Below are 13,908 nucleotides of genomic sequence, written 5' to 3'. Positions count from 1 at the left end.
TCAGTTAAAAAAATGTCTGTTTAAGGAATTTACGTAGCCTGTCTTTCAATAGGTAACTATTTCATGCTGGTTGCTGTGGAGGTAAAGCCTTACAGCCTTGATCTATAAAGCCCAAAGACCAAAGGCATGAGGGTTGGCTCCATGTTTTAAAGGCAGAAGAGATGCTGACATATGATGCATGGTTTTTACCAGAACCTTTCAAACAGACCTCCCAGGACCCAGGAACCAAGCAGATGTTGTATTGCAACTGCACAAAGAAATCTTACTCTTTCAGCGTTGGCTTAAGCTCCTTTCCCCAGCTGAACGTCGCATTTCTTACACTGATGGCATTGCCTGTGTGGCAAAAACGCAACAACAGAGGGGCAGGAAATGTGTTACACACAACAGCACAACTGAGAACAGGCTGACAGAGGGATCTTTATTTACACACACTGCATTTCCCTTTTCTGCTGGCATGGGAAGCACAGGCTTATGCCTCTGGGTCACGAGACAGGCTTGTTCAGAGTGAAAATAACTCACTGCAGCTTAAGCTATAGACTGTGACCTGACAGATCCAGGGAGCTGAAAAGATGCCCTGCTTCACCCTGCCCTGGTGGGGCTGCTCCCAACACGTGCTGCTCAGCATCAGCACAACTTCAGAAACCCCTTTCAAGTCAGTAGGAGATCACTGCATGCTGCTGACTTTGACGTATCAGATTAACTTTGACATTCTGCAGCTTTTTGCTTGCCACACTTAACAAGTTATAGATCCACAGGTTTTCTTTGCTTCCTGGTGGGGTGGGGTAGAACAGTAACTGCATGGCAGCCACGTGGCCATCCCTCTTCCTCTGTCTACAGCATCACACACAAGTTTCAAGCCACTGTTACTTGATAAAACACTTTTTTTTGAGACCACCTGGCTTGCTTAATTGTTTTGGGATATTGTTTTGAACAGAAGTAACCAAACTGCTCACAAAGTTCCTGAGCATTTGTGCAGTGTGAAAGGTTTGAACAAATCTCGCTGTCCATAGTCAGTGGATGCACTCCACGTTCAGCACAGGTAGCATCCAGCACATTACAGATGCAAACTCAGGCCCAAAATCTGCTCAAAAATATGGCCAGAAACTTTTCTGATTTCCACATAGCCTGAACACTAAACACATACTTTTCAGAGCAGCAGTTTCTTCCCCTTTTTTTTAACCCAAGATTACCATTGTTATTTTCTTTTTGCCTTTATAGCTCAACCAGTCCAAAAGAGATATGCCTGCTGCACGAGCATAGCTTAGAAAAATATCAGCATCTTTACCTGGTGCAATCACTTCTGTTTCTACACAATTTGGATCAAGTTCATCATGACTCAGGAACTGCTGAATTCTCTTTAGGGAAACGCTTGTCTAAGAAAAGAATGTGGCGTTATTTCATCATTCTTTTAATGAGAACGTAGTGCTCTTACTACTGAAAAAGAAAGCATGCACAATGCCTTGAGCTTCCCCCCATGGGCTTCCTGAACAGTGAGTCATTCTTTCCCTGCAATGAGTCTTATGCTGAAATTCAAGCTTTTAACTGTGAAATTTCTCACACCAAGCTGAGTTTATCTGAGCAAAGCAAAATTCACACAGCCAGACTCACTGAGAAGATGTCAGGCTTTCCAATGCAGGGCAACAGGAAAGAAAGGGTATTAAAAGGAAAACCAGCTAACAGGCAGATCCAAGGGATCTCTGCATTCCAGAAATTAAGGATATATTCTCTCTGTTCAAATTTTTCAGAACAACCCATGCTCCAGGCCCTCCTTACCTGTGCAATGTTGCTAATGACTTGTGGAAGCATATTGAGGGGAAACTTCAAGATATTGAACAAGGACAGGGAGACAAAAGCCTTTTCTGCATCCAGGATATTCTTCTCATCCACAGAGACATACACAGCAAATGTTGTCAGTGCTACCTGAAAGCCAGAAAGGGAGTTTACTGCGAGATGTGTGGTATATTCTGACATTTTAAAAGCACTCAAGCCTGACAGGCATCTTGGAAATAAAAGTATCAACCACAAAACCAGGAAAATTCCTCATTTCTGACCTTTTCAATATGCTTTAAGAATGACAAGTCCTATGGACAAGGTGGTACAAAAAAAGGGCACGCAGAATAAAAGAACTTTCAGGTTTCTAATGGCTACATTCAGTTGAACTAAGAGTTTCAAGAGGTGAACCACATGTCTTGGGCAAATAAAAAGGAAAAGCTGTTATCAGGTCGTGGTTTCTTCCAGCTCCACCCAAGCAAATTTTCCCATTGTAAACTGCAGGCTAAGCAAACAAGATTCACTGCTCAGTAGAAAAGGAGTGGAATCCAAGTTATTTGCTGGCTTGCTGTATGACAGGGGCCATCCACGGTGGAAGGACCATCCTGTGCAGCAGACTCACAGCGAGCAGGAACAGGAATGTGCACTGAAGGGAGTGCAGTGACTTTAAGGAACCATGAAAAGGGCAGGACCTCCAGGCTGTTCAGATCATTCCTGCAGGGCTGGGCCTTTGATCTCGAGAAAAGTTGGCTGGGAATAGTTTTGACCAAGGACTTATTTGAATGGTTTAATTCACCAAAACCCTTTCTGCAAAAGGGATCACAGTCCAGTGAAGTGGAAAATAGAGGAAAAGACAAAATTGAGGAAAAAGCATTTCAGAGTTGGCAATGTTATCATTTGGGCTTCAGTTTCCACATTAAATCAATCTCTTTTTTGGGTTGTAGAATAATTTAACAACTCCCTCTCTCACTAAAACAAGCAGAGCACTGTAACACGAAGGTAGAAATGAGAGCTAAAGACAGACGTTGTCCTGACTGACTCAATTAAAATTTCTTTTGCTATTCACAGATCTCTCTGAGGTTTCAAATTATAGTTTCAATTTGTTATGGAAAGTACTTTGAAGTGGTTGGAAATTCTCCTGTGACAGCTATTCCCAGCTTCCACTGGCAGGCTTTATCACAAAATACTTTAATACCGATTAACAAAGGGGCTCTTGAGAACAGAGAACTCTGATTCAAAGCATGTGAGTAACTTCTTCAAAAAGTATTTACATTTTATTCCTATGTACATTAGCAAGCAGAAAGCCTCAGACTTATCCTTCAAGGGTGCACTTGTACAGCTTAGAGGGCCATGCAAATTCAATTTACCAGGAAGGGTGCACTGATCCAGGCAAAGGTGGACAGAGAGTTGAGGTAGGCAGACTTTTTCAAAACTCTCAGCTCATTCTTCCGGATCTCCAGGACCTTTTCTGAAAAGGATGGTTCCCAAGCATAGAGCTTCAGCACCTTGATGCCACCCAGGATCTCGTTCATTAATTTAATGCGGGAGTCTTTGTATCGCATTTGTTCCACCTGGGTTATAAACAGCAGACAGAGTCACAGCCAGGACTACAGAAGAGCTTTCAACACATGTCTCACAGCTGTGGTGGCCCTCGGGCTATTTCTGAAGAGGATGCAAAAGGTAATTACAAAAATCCAGACTGTTGTCAGCTTATTGTGCAAGTCAGTATCTCCAAATACACCACAAATCAAAGGAAATGCCTGGAAAGCAGAGTACAAAAGCTTTCCACCCATCTTCACTCCTAAGGGCTACATTTTTAAACCATCTTAAAGAAAGATTCAGGCACTTCACAAAAATACTACCCTATCACTTCCTTTGATTTCTTCAGATTTTTTTTCTTCCTTGTTTGCTCAGTTGTATTTCTTATCCCTTGAAAATTGTGGCTACTCCGAGGGGGTTTCTTCCCTATGTATGAAAATACAGTGCTTCATTCAGTTATTGAAATAAAAACATCCCTGTTCAAATTTATAGACAAAATTCACACACACACATGCACAGCAAGTTATGCAGCTCTGAGCATCTCCTAATGGGAAAGGGAGAAAAGGAATGTTACTACTGACATGTCAGCACCCAAGAGATTTTAAAAGCCTGTATGTCTCTTTAAGGCATATAATAATATCACTCTGTTACTAAGGCTGTGCTTAAATGTCATAATTGATACTCATTTTCCAACTCTTACCTTTTTTTACACCAACAGATTGACTTTTAATTCTTTTTTTAATCTTCCAGACAGTCTGATAGGCTGCATAGCACAAGCCAGTTACTAGATTTTTTCTAGCACAAAGCCAGAGGGCACTGTTATATTGGTGTTTTTTCAGCTTTCCCTGACTAGAGACAACTAAGAAAGGAATAAAGGATCATTTTACCTTAAGATAATAAATGAAATTTGGCCCAACTCAGTAGCAGTGAACATCACACCAGCTTTTAGCATAAAACTCAAACTGTCAGGATTTAGCTGCCACCTCTGAAAACATTCCTTTGCAGCTTAAAGAACAGCATTTATTTACTCTTTCTCTAAATACTCCTAGAGGAAGATACCAGGTGAAGGCATATGGAGACAAAGAAACCTCTTGCTAATCCCAAAAACTGCTCCAGGGGTATGAAGAAGCCACTGGCTCAGTGACACACCTTTCCCTTAAATTGCATTCAATTCACTATGGAAAAAGCATCTAAGAGGATACAGTAATTAAATATATCAGTACATTCTTACTCAGAAGTAAATTGTTGCAAATGGCATCTTATTAATAACCCCTGATGTCTTCATTTCTCATAGCACAGCTGCCAGTTCATATAACATTACCTCCTCTGCTGCTACCTTACCTGGAATGCTCTGGTTTTTATTGCTATTGCAGAGTTAAACGGGATAAGTAAGACCATCACAGCAACTCCAGCCAGCACAGAAGGCCCTAAAGTCTGGATTTAAAAAGAAAGGGTAAGTTGTTGTACCTGAGTGTTCCCTATGGTCAGCACTAAAACAAGAACAAGTGATAGGAACAGAAATCAATGTTGACAAATTGAACTTATCCCAGCGAAGTGCTGTGATTCCACAGAACAACTGTGAAGAGGAGACAGAAAAATAGGACAGAAAAATAACCACTTTGAATTATTATTATTACTATTATTACTATGCTGGTATCGGTGATAGGAATTTTTCTCTTGATTTTTCTCTGATCAGGGGAACTGCCAGTACCCTCAGTGTGACTACAAACATACAAACTGCTGACTACCAGAGCTCAGCTTCCAGCTGAGCAGTAACTCAAAGCTGCTGCAATTTAATGGCTTTTGAGTTGAAATCAATATGGTTAACTTGGTGCTACTGTTTTATGCAGTAAAAGACATTAACTGCACAGAAACATTTTAAGTCTGAAAGCCAGTGCTCAAACTGAACCTGGAATAAACCTGGAATGAAACAAAGTCACTATAGCAAAGAAAAAATTATGGTTATTCCAGGTGAGACTTGTTTCACACTGACTCACACAAAACTTCTTTATGTAGCAGGATATAATCTCTCCATGTGACATTTCTTATGTCCAGGTTTTTGTTTGGTTTGGTTTCTAAACCATTTCCCTCAAGCTCTCATTTGTATCAACTGCTGGGAACAAGAGTCCAAGAGTCCAAGACTGAGCCCATCAACGTATAGTGAGGCCAGGGGAAAGACAAAGGCAACATTCTGCTTCAAATGCCCATCTGCCCTATCAGCTGAACAAAATAATTAAGACACTAAGTGAGGGTGTACAGCAGTAAAAGCTATTTTACTACAGGACAGAACACTTAAAGTTTGTAAAAAATGTAGTGAAGGGTCAAATTGACAAATAAAAAAAAAAAGGAAAAAGAAAAAGCTTGCACATCATTTAGATGAATTGTGAATAAAATTGTGACAACGTCTGTACCTGCCAGAGGAAATACAAAGCTAGAAATATCTGGAGTGGTGCAGACCACACCATGTTCAGGAAAGTCATCAGGTCCATGAAACGTTGGGCATCCACTGACATCAGGTTGACAATTTCTCCAACAGTAGATGAGCGCTTTGCTGAGTTTGTGATGGCTAAGGACTGACAAGGGAGAGAGCTTCAGTGCATTCACAATCTCCACACACATGGAGAACAAATCCTCAACTATTAGCAAAATGACACTGTCTGAGAATGTGCTTCTCCAAAAAGAATAAAATAATTCACCTTACGCCTCCTAGGAACAAGAGCTCATGAAATGGTTTTGCTTATGAGCATCTCCAGCTCAAGCAGTATGTAGCACTCTGAAGAAAACCTCATTTGGTCTAATGTGCTCATAGCATAAACATGCTCTTCTCCTGGATTCCTATTCCGAACCATGGAATGGTTTGGGTGGGAAGGGACCTTAAAGAACATCCAGTTCCACCCCCCTGCCATGGGCAGGGACACCTTCCACCATCCCAGGTTGCTCCAAGCCCCATCCAGCCTTGGCCTTGGACATTTCCAGGGATGGGGGAACCACAGCTTCTCTGGGCACCCTGTGCCAGGGCCTCACCTCCCTCACAGGGAAGAATTTCTTCCTTACACCTAATCTAAGTCTCTCCTCTTTCAGCATTTAAAGTGAACCAGTATTGGTATGTCTAATAACCTACCAGAACACCCATAATACAGTATTGATCACTGGAAAATGCTGTAAAGTATGAAAGAGGTACTCCTAAAAACTCACCAAACCCCCAATCTTTTATATTCCAGGAGGCTCTCCAACATGGCTAATCTTCCCTAAGTATGTGAGCACTGAGACCACTTGCCTGGCTGTACACTGGTGTTCCAGCCCACAAAATGCTTCCAGCCTTACCTTTCGGTATATGACCCCAGTGATCCCAGTCCTCAGCCTCATCCCAGTAACAAAGCAGTACTGGAAGTGCTGGTGAAGGATGAGTGTCTGCAGCACAGCACAGATAAACATCAGAGCTGCAATCAAAAATCCCCACCAGGCTGGGGCGTCTTTGTTCTTAATGAAGCCGATTAATACACTGTTTGTCAGTAGATTAGGGAAGGAAAAGGAAAAAGAAACAAAAATTTAAAATCACACAGCAAATTTAATGGGATGTAACACAACTTCTCCCAACTACAGCATCCTGCCACATCCTCTGCCTAACCACAAAAAGCAAACAGCCCTCCAGGACATAGGCTGAGCTATGATTTCAGTCGAAGAACACTGCAAAGATCCAACAGCAAAACCTTCAGCTCTGTAAGTGAGAAAGTCCATTTGTAAATGAGCCTGAAAATGAAATATGAAGAGAAACTCTTGGTTTCCCTTGGGATTCAGGGTTTAAACACACAGCTGACTGTCTGAGCTCTGTTAGGCAGCCCCCCAGGGCAGGAGGTGAATGACAGAGTAGGGCAGTGCAGCAGAGCAGGCAAAACCAGCTTCTTACCCAAATCCTCTTCAAGCAGCCTGAGTGCTTCTGCCTGGGGTGTTTTCCCACAAAAAAAAAAAGCTAAATTAAGACATCCTCCTGGATGGATGCATAAAGAGTTCTTCACTCCTATTTTTTTTTTTTTTTGTAAAATGGTACCATTTAGCAGGCTACAGCATCTTTTGTTGATAAGCCCTTTCTTACTCCTCACAGCTGCTCTTGCTGCCAGAGCTGCACACTGACACACAGCAAACAAGCAGAGTGACACATGGCAGTGTCCAGTGCTCTCAAAGATCACATTTGTGATTTCAGCCTACTGACCAGAATACTGAACTGTCAAAATATAGGAGAAACAGATATTTGGCTCCATGGTTCAAACAACCAGCAGGAGAAAAATGCACCTGGAAACTACAAATCAGGCAACCAAAGCTTTGTGGTAGAAGCATGAGGTTGCTACATCTTTCTTCTTCCAGTCCAGAGAGATCTTATTTCTGCACTGCTCTAATCATTCATGCTGCAAAAGCGAACAGCTTCAGGAAAACCTCTTCCTGGTAGTCTCAGGGATTCACCAATCTTTTTAGAAACACACAGCTATCTTACATGCAGCCTGCCAGACAGCCATGGCTTTTTCATCTTCCCTTACCATTAGAAGGGCATTTTCCCAGACTGCAGGAATTTAGACTTGAGAAGAAATTCCCCATAATACGCCTTGAGATATCACTGAAACATATTCAGGAATTTATGCAAATTTGAGAAATTCCCAGAATAGGTTATACTTAATGTGTTCTCAGGAGGCAGCCAGCAGCCTCCTCTTCACCAGGGGCTCTAGGAGAAGACAGACTGTCAGCTATTAAATGTCACCATGCTTGGTCAAACTCTCATTTTAGCAAGTTTCTGGGCATGTCACAAACCACCCACAGAACAACATGATCTCAGAACACTGGTTATTTTAAGATACTCAAATAGGAGCAGAGCCTTCTCTTCTCCCTTTCCCTACATCCACCTGTGACCTCCATCCAAGCTCCATTCCTCTCTCATGCATTAACAGGACTATGTGCTTTTCCATTAATAATTGTTTGATAGAAATGCCGGTAATTCCACCATTGCTTTCCTCCTAGTTAATGATTATCTGGTGAATTCCTCACCTTAAGAATAATACTCATAGAGAAAAAAATGTGGGGGTTGTGCAAATTCCTTTATGGATCAGGCTGAGCAACTGTCCCCCCTGGAGATGGGAGGTAGAGGTGTTCCTCATACAAAGAGAATTTGAAGACAGACCACTTCTCTCATGACCTCTTTCTCTGCTGGGGTTTGGGTTTTTTTTTAATAGAACCATAATTTTCTTTCACATGGAAATTCACTGCAACTGTGCCTCTCACATTCTCATTGCTGAGCGCAACTAAGAGCACATGAACTCATCTGAATGGTCCAAAACCTTTCCCAGATGACAGCAGCATGGCCAGAGCACCACATACTGGAGCATCACACATCATCTGCACATCAAGTTATGCCAGAGCTGCGACCACCATCCACACATGAGGGTATCAGATGTCCAGAGACCACTGGATCCAGCCAGCAGTGCTTCACTTTGATTTCACAGCTAATCCTTTAGAAATGGGGAGAAATTGCTTTGGACTGCAGCACAGAGCAACAGGTAATTTGTAATTCAAAGCTGCCCACCAGTGATGGGCGATTTGCAAATGGTGCATGTCAGTGAAGCTCGTCCAATTTACAGCTGAGTCCACAACAAAGAACTCCTGTCTCATGGCATTGCAGGGGGAAGGTGAGGGGGCACACACACGTGGCACTATGAGGGAAACTAACTCTGCATTTCAAAAACAAACACGCTGTGCCAAAGGCAAGCCTCCACAGGGATTGCACATAGAAACTACCCACAGAGTAAACCAACCTTAACAGCTGAGGGTTGACGAAAGAGAGCAGGTCTTGTATCAGTTTGAAGAAGGAGCCAATTAAGAAGTATGGCCCAAAGGTCCTCAACAAAGCCTTAAGAAAGGAAGGTTTCCTATTGTGCTTTTTGTCTCTGATCAGGACTTCTGCTTCCTCTGGGCCATCACCAACATGATTGAGCACATGGTTCGATTTCTTCACATATGACACATCCTCTTTTCTAGGGAAACAAAACAGGAGACAATGAACAATGAGAATGGCACCGCCCTGTATGAACAGCACTGCGGGAACACCCCAAAGTCTGCACACTGCTCTGCTCCTGACCAACAGCAAGACTTCCAACACCATCAAGGTGTGCTCAGGATCAGCCACTCTTGTGCAATTGAGTCTTGTTTTCTTTTCTCTTTTCCTGCAGTACATACGGGGTGCAATCCACAGGCCAGAAAATCAATCACCATGGGATGAGAATGTGGCCAAAAGGAGGAGTAGAGGAAGGCTGGACTTCCTTAGAGGACAGATTTCACCTTGGACCTCCAATTCTTTGTACAGGAATCCTCAAAGAGGTGCTGTGGACATCCCACACAATGCACCTTTCACCTATTCCTTCTGAGCCTGTGTTTGTTGTTCAGTCAGTAGCTGTGCTAAACCTTTATCCTGATCGATCACACAGCTGCTTCCACTGAAGCAGAATGAATCCCCTTGGGGAGACAGGCACTGCAGCAGGCACAGAGCTCTCAAAATACAAAGTTTTGCATTCGTGGAAACTTGAAATTGAGTACAAACCACAGCACCTCCAAAGCTGGGCCATCCCCAAGATCTGGACCACAGCTGTCCAGATTCTTCCAGGACAGAAACCTTGGGTTGAGGTGCCTAAATTTTACTCAGTTGACAATTTAAGCATTTAAACCCTGTTTGTCTGCATCCATTTTGCTAACCATTCAATAATCATAGGGGTTTTTTCCAACCTTAATGATTCCAGGATTCTAGGATTCCTTCTGTACTTTTTGCCTCGCTCCCTCTGCCAAATAGCTAACAAAAGTGACTCTTCTAGACTGACTGATGAAAAATGGGCCCAACATGCCCAAACTGCTCTCCAGAGCTCCACGTGGGTTTCGTAGAAACCCCTTTGGGGTTTAGGTGCCTGACTTGTGTTGCCCATCAACAAAGGGTGTGCTCTGGGAAATTATTTCCTCTGTGAATTACTCTCAAACATCAGCCTGGCAACTTTTCTACCCGCAAATATCAAACTGCTGTTGTTTCCTGGGGGCTATGGGACTTGAGAACAATTTCCTGAATGTCAGACAGGAAAGCTAAGTCCAGGTGGAGCAGGGAGAAGGAAATTAGTCTGGGGCACATAAGCTTTACAAGAAAAAAACAGATGGAAAAGACACCCTAGAAACAGTGAAGACTTACCAGAAGGTATTTGAAAAATAACTTGTAAGTACTACCAAGTGAAGTTGAATTTATGATTTTTCATAAAGACTGTGCAGATTTTTTGGAGCTGGCTAGCTGCAGAGTCAAATAATTCCAACAGCCTGCGAGCATTCATTGTGATCACTGTGGCTAACAGTCCACATGTATAAACTTGTCCACATCCTTACAGAAAAAGCCATTTGCAAATCCCAATGTCTTTGCAATAAAGCTTGAGGGCACGGGGAGAAGCTAAACCAGACAATTTATTTTTCCCCCCCAGAGAACAAAAAACAGTGCTGTCTTTGTCTTTCACATCAAACCTGGAGAGTTTATGAGCAAAGCCTTGTTTTTCTGGCAACCAGACTGTTAAACTCATTGAAGGATTTGAAGAAACAAGACTACTTGCCCCTGACTTTGTGCTGTTAAAAATGTTTATTACACTGAGCTAACAGCAAAGCAATGGTTCTCTTGCAGCTAAGAGTCCCAGAGGGAGAAAATGCACTTTTAGTGTTTACTACACGTAGTTAGGTGAGGTCAGGTTTTCAGCAGTGTGTGGGACTGCTCACACCCAGCTTTTTACCAAAGCAAAGACCGTGTGTCTGGTTGCCATTATTAACAGCAGGGCAGGTAATAGGTACTGATTTATCTCATGGGAAAACACAGAGCTTCTCAATGGTGCTGACAAGGCCCTGCATCTTCAGTATGTCTTCATAAGGACAGTCTCTAAAATCACAAGCTAACTAAAAATGAGGGGAAATGCATTCCAGCTCTCTCTTCTCCATCCAGCACAGCCCTAACTTTCTCAGAAGAAACTGCACTTATCAGTAAACTGAGTAGAAACTTCAGCAATACAAGCAAAAAAAAGGGAAAATACTTCTTGTGTGCTTTATTATCTATAGTCACATTTTAAATCCATGCTGGTCTCTCCTGTAACTCATTAGAAACAAATTAAATTTTAGCAATTATTTAACAGTAACTCACAAGACAGCTGTGAAGCAAAAAAGGTTCGGGAACAACAGAAATGTGATAATCATTACCACAAAACAAGTTTAAAGCTTTAGCTATGTCAGAGCTGCAACTCATTAAGTTTTTAAAAATAAATTACTACTATGTACACTGCAAATACTTTTCATCACACTTTCAACATGTGTACAAATTCACACAGCATTTTGAATGTCATAAAAGCTTGCTCAGAGCAGATTTAATAAGCGTTAAAAGGAAAAAAAAAGTATTTATAATGGCTCACAAGCAACTACCACTAATGATATTTGACATGAAGTAATAGAGAATACCTACTTAAAACTGAAGAATAAGCAGAGCTTTTAGAGTTCTATGAAACCCAGAAATCTGGAGTACAGTGATTTGCTTTGTTTTTGCTCTTTCCCCCATCTCAGAATCATTAATACAGCTGCCACAAAATTTTACCTGAGCTAAATATGACTCATAATTTATGGCTAAATTCATTGCCAACTGGCCCCAGTTTGCACGAATAGTTTCCAAAATGCAATGAATCCCCTGACAAAACTCCAGGCACGGTTTCTGGTTTCCCAGCAAAAGTTTTCCTGGACCCCAGGCACTCCTGCACGAGGGCTGTGCTCTTACAGTGAAATAGCCTGGAGGGGTAATACTTATGTCTGTGCAAAAAGACCAGAGCCCAGACAATGCACATTATTAAACACCATAAAAATAGAGACATTAAGAAAATGAAAAAAAACCCCAAAAATAAACCTTGAAGTAGAACTAAAACACATCCACACAGAGCACTAGTGGACAGGTGCTGGTGTTAGTGCTGGAAATGTTTCAAATTTTAGCTGCAAAGTGGAACTCTCCACATCATATTTAGCCTTGCCAAGAAAATTACAACTCTCTCCTAATATTATCAAATAATAGGGTCTTTCCAATTTGGCAAGGACATGCACAGAAGAGAACAGAGGAAAGTCTCCACATGGAGAAGAAATCTCCACAATGAAAGGAAATGGAAGCACAGGCCTCCTCCTTATTGACATTTTTCATTTGAAACACACTATTATCGCATCTATTTGCTTGGAAACATTTTGGACACAAACCAGTGGGAGAAGGAAGTAGAGTTGCACAATAGATAATTTCTTAAGATTAGATCAGGACAGAACATGCAATAAGAAGGAAATCCTCTCGAGCAGGGGTATAACTGTATGCAAGTTCTGACCCTCATCCCATTTCCATCAGACACTAGGATAATTTTGCTGCTAATTTTCCAGGCAACAGCAGTAGGGTCTCAACAATAAAGCAAGATCTCTCTTCCCCTCCTGCCTTTCACATGTTTTGAGTTTCCTATCCTTACTACTGGGAAGTGAAGACTTGCCCATTGCTGAGAGCCTTAAGGCTAAAAATACTGCCAGGCCAAAAAACTCATGATGGAGATGATGAGGAATCCCTTTTGGTTTATGTGCCCAGAAGCTGTGCTCCAACATGCCTGGGAGGGATGCAATTATGCAGTTAGACAACTACCAGCTCAGTGGTGCAAAGTTGTTCATTTTCTACAACCCAACCAACTCAACAGCTTCTCCTCACACATCTCCAGCCCTTCTCCACATGGGAAGCGGCACCACCTGCCCACGGGGATTTTAAGCACCTAAAAAGCGTGTTGGTGGCACACAAGCCCCACAGGGCTCCTGCTTGCCTCTGCCTAGACATATTAAAATAAGAAAGTTTGACAATTGATGAGTGAAGAGCAGAAAGGTCGAAGTGGTGGGTGCATTTTTAGTTGGCTCATTTTCATGGATGAGCAACTTACGAGTGTTGAAAGGACTCAGATCAAGCTCTCGAGTTTGCAGACTTGTTCGTGTACTCACTGTTTGCACTCTGCTTTTTCTCTGTCCCACTCTTTACTCAGTTGTTGCACGATAGTTTTTGAAGTGTCATCTTCGTTCAGCGACCACAGATCTTTGTCTTCGAGAGGCCTTTTGTACCCTTGAATTGCCATGCTGCACATACGGAGAAAAACAGCCCAATTCAGTTTGGAAAACAGTACTTAAAGCATTGCCAGTAACTCTAGGACTATTAAGCTAACAAAAGCAAGAAGATACTCCACAGAAAGGGAGATGAGAGAATAATTATCACCCTTTGTTCCTTTCATTGATGTTTGCAATTAAGGAAAGGACATGACGTATTTCTGATTACATGTATTTTATTGAAAATACCACTTCAGGAAAAAAAAGGACAATAAAAACCAGCTACGAGAAGCATTTGGATGAAATTGTGGCGTTAAATGGAAACAGTGAAGCTTTAGAAGTGAAAATAATAAAGTCTATCTGGAATAACTGTCAGAGGTGAACAAAATGCAAAAATGAAGCTTACTGGAGTTAAAGGAAAATCAGATTTTTCTGAAAACTACAGTTCCTCAACTGTAA

General features: G+C 42.0%; 1 protein-coding gene across 1 annotated transcript in view; it reads right to left on the bottom strand.

The window, feature by feature from the left end:
• ABCC3 (ATP binding cassette subfamily C member 3) overlaps positions 1–13,908 on the bottom strand; it is a 46,394-nt gene that overhangs the window by 14,789 nt on the left and 17,697 nt on the right. Inside the window, exons 7-15 of the mRNA XM_082293956.1 lie at positions 13,351–13,482; positions 9,108–9,326; positions 6,634–6,811; positions 5,721–5,882; positions 4,651–4,743; positions 3,138–3,341; positions 1,774–1,920; positions 1,286–1,373; positions 267–333 (exon numbers count right to left, since the gene is read on the bottom strand). Coding sequence (XP_082150082.1) covers positions 267–333; positions 1,286–1,373; positions 1,774–1,920; positions 3,138–3,341; positions 4,651–4,743; positions 5,721–5,882; positions 6,634–6,811; positions 9,108–9,326; positions 13,351–13,482 — 1,290 coding nt within the window. The remainder of the gene's footprint in view (positions 1–266; positions 334–1,285; positions 1,374–1,773; positions 1,921–3,137; positions 3,342–4,650; positions 4,744–5,720; positions 5,883–6,633; positions 6,812–9,107; positions 9,327–13,350; positions 13,483–13,908) is intronic.

The sequence above is a fragment of the Coloeus monedula genome (assembly GCF_965178545.1).
Source record: "Coloeus monedula genome assembly, chromosome: 19".
In the NCBI taxonomy this organism is placed as follows: Eukaryota; Metazoa; Chordata; class Aves; order Passeriformes; family Corvidae; genus Coloeus; species Coloeus monedula.
The sequence above is the reverse complement of the archived record's forward strand: the minus strand, read 5'-3'. Positions and strand labels throughout refer to the sequence as shown.